This window comes from Fukomys damarensis, unplaced genomic scaffold, assembly GCF_012274545.1.
Source record: "Fukomys damarensis isolate Sample0158 unplaced genomic scaffold, DMR_v1.0_HiC HiC_scaffold_39, whole genome shotgun sequence".
NCBI classification, from domain to species: Eukaryota; Metazoa; Chordata; class Mammalia; order Rodentia; family Bathyergidae; genus Fukomys; species Fukomys damarensis.
This window is the reverse complement of record NW_022900951.1, coordinates 55,694,672-55,704,622: the sequence shown is the minus strand read 5'-3', so window position 1 is coordinate 55,704,622 and position 9,951 is coordinate 55,694,672. Positions and strand designations below refer to the sequence as shown.

The 9,951-nt window shown below is 45.0% G+C and overlaps 1 protein-coding gene and 1 non-coding gene across 3 annotated transcripts; one reads left to right on the top strand and one right to left on the bottom strand.

Annotated features, from left to right (window-relative positions):
* Window positions 1–660: 660 nt before the first annotated feature.
* LOC117284830 lies at window positions 661–764 on the bottom strand. Its single transcript, XR_004515908.1, has one exon. It is a non-coding gene; the product is annotated as a U6 spliceosomal RNA (small nuclear RNA).
* Window positions 765–3,294: 2,530 nt separating this feature from the next.
* Slc7a3 (solute carrier family 7 member 3) lies at window positions 3,295–9,605 on the top strand. Of its 2 annotated transcripts, XM_033760454.1 has the most exons (13): window positions 3,295–4,005; window positions 4,479–4,633; window positions 5,013–5,412; window positions 5,842–6,000; window positions 6,205–6,382; window positions 6,580–6,692; window positions 6,823–7,045; window positions 7,447–7,586; window positions 7,675–7,777; window positions 8,216–8,382; window positions 8,572–8,738; window positions 9,033–9,141; window positions 9,262–9,605. In XM_033760454.1, the coding sequence occupies exons 3-13, from the start codon at window positions 5,043–5,045 to the stop codon at window positions 9,414–9,416; spliced, it is 1,884 nt and encodes a 627-aa protein (XP_033616345.1). In that variant the 5' UTR covers window positions 3,295–4,005; window positions 4,479–4,633; window positions 5,013–5,042; the 3' UTR covers window positions 9,417–9,605. The 2 variants fall into 2 exon arrangements, with proteins under 2 accessions (XP_033616345.1, XP_010606221.1); XM_010607919.2 differs by lacking the exon at window positions 4,479–4,633.
* Window positions 9,606–9,951: the final 346 nt, after the last annotated feature.

Here is a 9,951-nt window from a genome sequence, read left to right as displayed (position 1 = left end):
GGAGGATTTGAGGCACAGTGCCTTAAAGAGGACATGTGGTCAAGGAAACAGGGACCTCTATTTTACAACTGCATTGAAGTGAATTTGGCCAAAAACTAAAATGAGCTAAGAAACGGATTCATTCCTAGAGCATTGAAAAGAACCCTGACACACAGTGCCAGACTTCTGAGCTATCAAGCATGTGATAAATTTGTGTTTTTTTAAACAGGTAAGTTTGTAGTAATTTGTTAAGGTAGAAATATAAAATGAATCCAGGCAACTTTCACATTGCAATTAATATGATCTGTGGAGAATACTTTGAGATCATGTGAATATTGGATTTCTCAATGCCCAAGGATCATCTATTGATGATCCTTGCTTGTATTAGTTATTAATTTGATAACTCCCAAATGATTTTTTTCCTCACCCACATTATTTATTTTATTTCAGGATTTATTGAGTTATAATTTGAAAATAAAAATAATATCTAATTAAGAGGCACAATATGAATTTTTTACAGTACTGGGGATTTAATCCAGGTTCTCATGCATGCAGGGCAAGGCTCTACCACTGAGCTATATACTCCAGCCAATAACTTTTTTTGTGGGACTAGAAATGGAACTCGGGGCCTAGCTAATGCTAATCAAGTGCTCTACCACTGAACTATGCTCTCAGCCCTACAAACATATAGAAAGCTTCACAAAATTTGCATGTCACCCTTAAGCAGGGACCATGCTAATATTCTGTGTATTATTCCAATTTTAGTGTTTGTACTGCTGAAGTAAGCATCATGTTTTGATATATGTATATTTTGACTCATCACAGCAAATTTCAATTATATATACTAGAATATGTGATATTATTAGCTTTATCAAGTATAACAAAATATTATTAACTATAATTACCATGATGTAATTAGATCGCCACAATTTATTCATCCTGTGTGACTGAAACTTTGTATCCCTTGGCCAAGATCTAGACAAATTTATAGAGATCGAGAATAGATTTGTGGTTGCTTAGGACTGGGGTGAGTTGGGAGGAAATAGTGAGCAGCTAGAATACGGTATAGGGTTTGTTTCCGAGATGATGAAAGTTTCTCAAATTGGTTGTAGTAGTGGATGCACAACTTTTTGTATGCTAATGAACGACTGAAGGTTGGGGCTCCTGAATAGCTTCCCAATGTGCAGCTGGTTGCTAGGGGAATTAACCCTGTGATTAGAGGGTTTTCAAGAGGTATTGTTTACATATTAGGTAATATGTGTAAGACATCTGTTACTCTTAGAGGAAGGCTTCCATTCACTCATCCTTATCTTCCATTGCTGCCTAACACACACTGCATTTGGTAGGCTGGTTTTCATTTTATTTCTTGACTTTATTTCCTAAATCTCAAGGCTGAGCTTTAAATCCTTGCCCGATCTCCTTCCAGAACTCCTTACAAATCAAGAAGCCTCAAGGGCTGGGAATTTAGCTACGTGGTTCCACTGCCTGCCTCCGCAAGCACAAGGTCCCGAGTTTTTTTTTTTTGTTGTTGTTTGTTTGTTTATTTATTTAGGTACTGGAGATCGAACTTGGGTCCTTGCGTTTGTGATGCAGGCGCTGGAACCACTGAGCTAAATCCCCGGCCACACAAGGTCCCGAGTTTGATCCCCAGTACCAAAAAAGAAAAAAAAAAAAAAAGAAAAAAGAAAAGAAAATCAAGAAACCTTTCTCTATTTTAGTCTGTAGTGACTTCTTTGCCTGACATTTATTTATCAATTCATCAGTAATCTCATAATCCAAGCAATCATTGAATCTAAGCAACCAGATCATTATAATACATACTAGTATTTTATTCTGAATATATATCAATTTTTCATTGCATGTTTCTCATGTGCCAAGAAGGAAGACTTGACCAGGCATGGTGGCACACGCCTGTACTCGCACGAGGGAGGCTGAGATAGGAGGATCTCTGTGAGTTCCAGGCCAGCCTGGGCTATGTGGGAGTTCAAGACCAGCCTGAAATACATAGTGAGATCCTGTCTAAAAAAAAAAAAAAAAAGAAAAGAAAAGAAAAAGAAAGACTTGGCTTCATAATCTTACCTAAGCATCACAACAACCCTATGAAATATGTCTATTATATCCAAAAACTGAGACTCAGAGATGTTAGGTAATTTGCTCAAAGCCACAGTGACTGAGTAGGGGATTTAAATTATGTGTAATTCCAAACACTGCATTCCTAACCTCTATTAATACCATTTCAATTGCATTGTATGCTACTATACATAGATTCTCAATAAATATATCTTTTTTTTTTTTTGAGACAGGGTCTCACTACGTTGTTGAAACTGACCTGGAACTCACTATGTAGCCCAGGCTGGTCTCGAACTCACAGTGATCCTCCTGCCTCAGCCTCCCAAGTGCTGAGATTACAGGTGTGCACCACCACGCCCGGCAATAAACATATCTTTTTAAAAAGATTTTTTTGGTGGCTGGAGATTGAATTTAGAGCTTCACTGAGGCTAGGCAAGAGCTCTGACTTTCAGTGACAGCACAAGCCCAACACAGTATTCAATGTCTAGATGACCTTCACCTAGCTGAAAATACAGGTTACTTCAAAAGGGGTTTACATGTTTGATTCATGGGCAACATATTTATAAAGGATCATTAAAGGAAACAAAGATATTTGGGTTCATCCTTAACCCTCAAGATGTCTTGGCGGAAGAGAACCACACCTTCACAACCCTTGTTACTCCCTTATGACTATGAGCAGATTGGGCCATGTAATTTAAGGATCTGAGCCACCCTGACCAGTTTTAGTTTCTTCAGCTCCTGTTTCCTAGCTTAAAAAGATCTGCCCCTTTGCTTGTGCTTCTTCCTGTTTACCTTTGCTTGTGGCCAAACCTCCTCTTCTTGTGCATTTGAATGAGGTTCTAGTATCTGTGGGAGGTAGGTTTTGAATTCCAATTGGCAACAGTTAGGTTTTATCCGGAAGGTGGTCAACAATAATTACGGTGTGCTGTCAGACTGCTCAGGCCTCTGAGCCTCAGTTTACTCATCAGTAGAATGGAAGTAAAGGAGCTGGGGATGCAGGTCGGTGATAGGGCACTTGCCTATTGTACAGCAGACCAAGGGTTTGATCCCCATCACTGGAGGAAAAAAGAAAGGGGGAAAAAAAAGGAATAAAGGTCCCTCATCCAAAATATTAATATTGTTAGAATTTCAAATTTAATAGCTATATGCAGCTAGAAACACATTATGGAGAGATGGAGGCCTAGAAGTCTAGAGCTTAATTACCTATGTACAGGTGGTTTCAAGCCATTTTTCATTCTCTTGCTATCAGTATTAAAAATATCTACAGTTGAGGGCGAGAGCTGAGGGATGCAGATCATATGATTCTTTATAATTTGATAAAGTCTCTGGGAAAGATTTCAGGATCGGAGAGACCTCACGTAGACAAGAAAGCCAAGGAGGACTGAGGGAGAGGGAGGTGGACACTCCGGGTGCTGTTTCACTCTCCACTATTCGCACACAAATCCTCTCTACCCCTCCCCCATCCTCTTCTCGCCTAGTCACTGATTCTGACTGACAAGGCACAGGGGTAAAAAAAAAAAAAATCCCATGGGGTCTCCAGCAGGAAGCCTCTTATTGTCCTGCTCTAAGGACCAGCGAGGATAAAAAGAAAAGGCTGTCTTCTCCCCTTTCTCGCTCCCGCCACGCCAGGCTTGCTGTGGCTGGTGGGAAGCAGTTTCAGGCCCCACGCAATACCTTTTGTAAAGCCAAGGTGCGTGCGTGCGTGCGTGCGTGTGTGTGTGTGTGTGTGTGTGTGTGTGTGTTTTGTTTATGTAGGGAGGAGGATTGGGGGTAGGATCCTATGACGTTGCGGGCTCCGCCTCCTGGTGAATATAAGGGGCGCTTGGCGCGTAACGACCCCAAACCGCAGCTTTGAAGCCTGAGCTACGCAACTCGGCAACCCTAGCCCAACTCGCTTAAGTCTGCCTCACCGAGCCGGACTCCAGATTCTGTTTCCCGGCCTGTCACATCTCTCTGGTAAGCCTTTGGGGTCAACACGTGTGTCCGGGAGAGGAGGGATGCTGAGGATCCTCGCATACCTAGGATTCTCGGGCAGCCATGGCTTGCAGTTGCATCAACGCGGCCGTGACCTGTTGCTGGCAAGACCTGGGCCCCGGGAGCCAAGGCTACCATCTCCACCTCTGCCCCAGACCGTTCTTGGATGGAAGCATAAAAATCTGGGAACGGACTCGGGGAGCATACGGCGGGACCCCTCATTTCAGCAGAGAGGGGAGTGAGAACAATCTCAGGCTGCTCTGGGCCCCTCTCACGGCACGTCCTCAAATCTTAGATGTGGGAGCCCCGCCTCACTGTTGATGGTCGCAGGTCGACCTAGTTGGGTGGAGGGGGGGGCATTTGCTTACTGCCCTCGGCAAACGCTGCGCCACTTGAGCATTGTGGGCTTGGTGAGGAGAGGTGAAATTGAGCTGATTCTCACTTTTTATCTGTAGCGGAAGCTGGGGTCCCAGTCCTAGGCGATCTGTTTCTAGCCCTGGGGTTGAGACCAGACTGGAACCTCGTGGATATTGATGTAGAAAGGGGAGTCTCATAGACCTGCTGGCTTCTCCGGAGTTGAGCTCCTTGATTCCCAAGGAGCCACTCACAGGTCAGGGAACAATTACATCGGGTTTCAGGGCTGGGGGGTGGGGTGTACGATAAATTCTGCAGGTTCCCAGCCAGGGAAAGAGGAAACCTAATATCCAAGCACTTACTAGGTAACAACTACTGTACTGCAAGGGGCTTTCACTTGTCTTTTGTGAAATTAGTCCTTCCACAAACCTCCTGAGGTACTGTAATCCCTACTTGCATATGAAGAAACAGAGGTTAGAGGTAGTCTGACTTGCCTTTGTCCCCTCAATTCCCCCCTACCCTTTCCCTATTAGCTCTTTTGCTTGCTGGAGTGGGCCTAGTGGGTCTTGTAATTCACTTTTAGAGTTTAGGAATGGTGAGCCCCATTGAAGGGTTTTTGTCTTGTTTTTCACCAGATTTTAGCATCCTCTTCAATTCCAACTAGAATGCTGTGGCAGGCACTTCGCAGATTTGGGCGTAAGCTGGTACGGAGACGTACGCTGGAGCCAGGACTGGCTGAGACCCGCCTTTCCAGATGCCTCAGCACTGTGGATTTAGTGGCCCTGGGTGTGGGCAGCACATTGGGTGCGGGCGTGTATGTCCTGGCTGGTGAGGTGGCCAAAGATAAAGCAGGTCCTTCTATTGTGATCTGTTTTTTGGTGGCTGCTCTGTCTTCTGTGTTGGCTGGGCTGTGCTATGCAGAGTTTGGTGCCCGGGTCCCCCGTTCTGGTTCTGCATATCTCTACAGCTATGTCACTGTGGGTGAACTCTGGGCCTTCACCACTGGCTGGAACCTCATCCTCTCCTATGTCATCGGTGAGAAGGTGGGGCAGGGAGGGAACTGCACAGCTAGCAGAGGGACTTTGGGCCAGGACACCTGGGGGAATAGTGTACCTGAAGCATTACTCTTTGTAGGGCCTCAGTAAACCTAAATGTGTATGTTTATGTGGGTGTGGGAGGGTTGAAAGTATGGAGAAATTGTTTATTATATTCACTTCTGTCTGGGTTTCCTTCAATAAGTGACTGGTTTTGGTTCTTAAAAAATTAAGAGTAAGGCTGGAGATGTGGTTTGATGGAGAATGTGTGCCTGAGGCCCTAGGTTCAGTCTCTAGCTCCTAAAACACCCCATAACAAACAAAACAACCCCAAGAATGAGTGGTGCTGGGTGATATTGGCAGGGATTTGTGTGAGACGAATGGGAGAGCGAGGCAACTTGACTCCATGTTTCTCCCTCTGTCTCACCAGGTACAGCCAGTGTGGCCCGGGCCTGGAGCTGTGCTTTTGACAACCTGATTGGGAATCACATCTCTCACGCTCTGAAGGGGACGATCTCACTGAATGTGCCCCATATCCTGGCAGAATATCCAGACTTCTTTGCTATGGGCCTTGTGTTGCTGCTTACTGGTAAGGCAAGAAGCAGGATACGATGGTGGGGGTGGGACTAGGCTCAGGGCTAGGAAGACGGAAGGGGGCTGAGCCTGGAAAGAGATTGATGAAGGTGATGATGGTGGAAAGGAGAAGCTGAGAAGGAATAAGTCTGAGGCAGGAAAATAAAGCAAAGTTGGGGTAGAGGACTTTCTCAGTGTTGTGAATGAATTTTTCTCACAGGATTGCTGGCTCTGGGGGCTAGTGAGTCGGCCCTGGTTACCAAAGTGTTCACAGTGGTGAACCTTTTTGTTCTCGGCTTTGTCATCATCTCTGGCTTCATTAAGGGAGACCTGCACAACTGGATGCTCACAGAAGACGACTACGCATTGACTAAAGCTGGACTCAATGACACTGATAGGTTAGAGAGTCACTCTTAGGAGCTGCAGGTTTGGGAATGTGATGGGGAGTTGGGATCCATGCTGAGGGGTTTAGTGTGGGGGTGGGGGAAAATGGGAGGTTGGGATTTGAAGACCTAGCCAAGTAGTTTGGCATTAGAGGAAAGGTATGGAGGTAGCTGAACATACCTTACCTTTTCCATTCCTTCTTTCACTCTAGCTTGGGCCTTATGGGATCTGGAGGATTTGTGCCTTTTGGCATCGAGGGGATTCTTCGTGGAGCAGCTACCTGTTTCTATGCGTTTGTTGGTTTTGACTGCATTGCTACCACTGGTAACATAATCACTCCATTCTGTCCAGGGTTTGGGAGAGTGTGTACCCAGGCTGCATGCATATTGGGGGTGGTAGAAGAGCGAGCCTTCTTCCCTGGCTGAGAACTTTTGTGCTGTGCTCTTTCCTGCAGGGGAAGAGGCCCAGAATCCACAACGTTCCATCCCCATGGGCATTGTAATCTCATTATTTGTGTGCTTTTTGGCATACTTTGGTGTCTCATCAGCACTCACCCTCATGATGCCTTACTACCAGCTTCAACCGGAGAGCCCTTTGCCTGAAGCATTTCTCCATATTGGATGGGTTCCTGCCCACTACCTTGTGGCTGTTGGCTCCCTCTGTGCTCTTTCTACCAGGTCAGTGTCAAATGTTTGTTTTCCAGCTGGGCATGGTGGTGCATACCTGTAACCTCAGCTACTCAGGAGGCTGAGGCAGGAAGACCACAAGTTTGAATTCAACTTGGGCAACTTAAGGAGACCATGTCTCACAGTAAAGTAAAAATAAAGGGCTGGAGATGTAGTGCAGTGGTAAAGAGCTTGCCTAACATGTGTGAGGCCCTGGATTGAACATCAGATACTGCCAAAAAAAAAGTTTGTTTTCCTCCTGTCAGAATCTCATTTTGTACTAAAAAATTACCCCTTAGTACTAAGGCTACCCTTTAAAAGAGATGTGAAGGGAAAGTGGAAATGCTTTAAGAATTAAGGCATGGGAAGAGAGCTCAGTCCACTCATGCCACTCTGGGTATTCTCCTCTGCAGCCTCTTGGGTTCTATGTTCCCTATGCCTCGGGTGATCTACGCAATGGCAGAGGATGGCCTCCTGTTCCGTGTCCTTGCCCGCATCCACACCGGCACACACACACCTGTTGTGGCCACTGTGGTCTCTGGCATTATTGCAGGTAAAAAATACTCTTAGTTCTTTCATATCTCCTTTAAAACTTTGCCATTCCCTTCTTTCACTTCTCGTCTTTTGCCCACCATTTTTAGCATTCATGGCGTTCCTCTTTGAACTCACTGATCTTGTGGACCTTATGTCAATTGGGACCCTGCTTGCTTACTCCCTGGTGTCTATTTGTGTTCTCATCCTCAGGTGAGACCCTCTTCTGCACACTGTGACTGGGGTTTTTATTGGATGAGGACTGATGGGGATCTGCTCCTTCTCCCTCCTCTGCCTTTGTCATCCTGATTTTCCTCAATGAATCTGGGTTTCCCATCATATCCAAAAGAGCTTGTAGCTGGGCATGGTGGTGCACACCAATAATCCCTGTACTTTGGGAGGCTAAGGCAGGAAGACTGCAAGTTCGAGCCTAGGCTGAGCAACAGTGACTTAGTGAATCCCTGTCTCAAAATTAAAAACAAGAAAATGGCTGATGATACAGCTCAGTGTGAAGGCTCTGGGTACTGCAAACAAACAAACAAATAAACAATAATTACTTTTAATAGTGATGAGGAAGATGAAGCTACCTGGGGGAAGATGGTAAAGTGGTTATTGAATGTGTTTAAAGGAGTTTACTTACTCTTGCTTCAGGTATCAGCCTGACCAGGAAATGACGACTGGGGAAGAGGAAGTAGAATTACAGGAGGAAAAGATATCAGAAGCAGAGAAGCTGACCCTCCAGGGACTGTTTTGCCCACTCAATTCCATCCCTACTCCACTTTCTGGCCAAGTTGTTTATGTTTGTTCCTCACTGCTTGGTGAGCAGTGGACCTTTTCTTTTGAGGTGGATTTCAGGTGTCAGCATACTGGGGTGGATATGTTGTTAGTGGTATTTGGTGGCTGAGGAAGCTCTAGAGAGAATAATTTCCTTGGGCATGGGGTGCCTAACATTTTAACATGTTGGTCTCAAGATTTGGTTTTGATGTCTCTCAATTTGACCTTTGAAGCTGTACTGCTGACTCTCCTTTGCCTGGTGCTGGCCCAGTGGCAAATTCCACTGCTTTCTGGAGACCCAATATGGGTGGCAATGGTTGTGCTACTCCTGCTGCTCATCACTGGAATCACTGGGGTTATCTGGAGACAGCCGCAGAGCTCTACTCGCCTTCACTTTAAGGTAAATGACCTTTCTCTTTCCCACCACCAGCCCATCTTGGAAGAATAGGTTTCACATGCCTTGTGGTCTAATAAAAAGTTTATAGATATTGAATTAGGTATAAAAAGGAAGACTAGGAGGTACCCAGGCCAGAGACTTTTTCACTAAAAAAGTTCCTTTCTAGTTCCTTTTTCCCAAACTGTGTATTCTGGGAGTCCTATATGAGGTATTGTAAATGAGTGGCCACTGATCTACAGGGCATGAGTAGAACAGAAATCTCTGGGTCACCCTGTGGTGATTTTCCTTTGTTTCCAGGTGCCTGCTGTGCCTCTCCTCCCAATAGTGAGCATCTTTGTGAATGTTTATCTTATGATGCAGATGACACCTGGTACCTGGGCCCGATTTGGGGTCTGGATGCTGATAGGTAGGTATCCAGTTGAGAAGAGTAAACCCCTTGGGTGTCCTGTGCCAACTCCTTTTGCTCTTGATCTCTAGTAGAAGGGGGTCACTATTTCCCTACCTCACAGCTGCCTTTCTTCATCAGGATTTGTTATCTACTTCAGCTATGGGATCCAGCACAGCTTGGAAGAATTTAAGAGTGTCAAACCCCTGTCTAAGTCTAGGACCAAAACTGTGGACCTTGATCTCAGTAGATCTGTAGACCTTGATCTCAGCAGTCCTTGTATCCACTCATTTTGACACACCTGAGTGCTACCTGCTCCCCTGTACAAAAATGGAGAGTACTCTTGATCCCATGGAAAGCTGGCCCTCCCATGTGATGTTGGTGGGGGATACTAATAAAGCTCTGCATTTATTGTAGAGCCAAGGATGTGTCCTTGCTGTTTCTCATCTCTTTTTTTTTTTTTAACTTGTCTACTTTTAAATGGTTTCTGTAGTTGCTTACTGGAATTTTAAATAAATATTAAAAGAAAGTGGAAAGAAAAGAAACTGTTGTTCTTTGCTTGCTAGACATGATGCAGAGCCTGACTTTTAAGGCTGGAGAGTTTCAAATAAGTGTCTTTTGTCTTTCTTCAGTCATCACAAAAATGATCTTCTGTGCCTGATTGTGCTTTTTGTGGACTCAGGTTTGAAGAGGGTAGTGCTAAGCAGTCCTTCAGACAGACTAGTCATCCTTAATGGAATGATCATACAATGTGGTTTTCCCTTGCTATACTTAAAATCATTAGGCTCTGCATAAGTAGCCAGCAATACTCAGCCCCAGGATTTAGGGGTG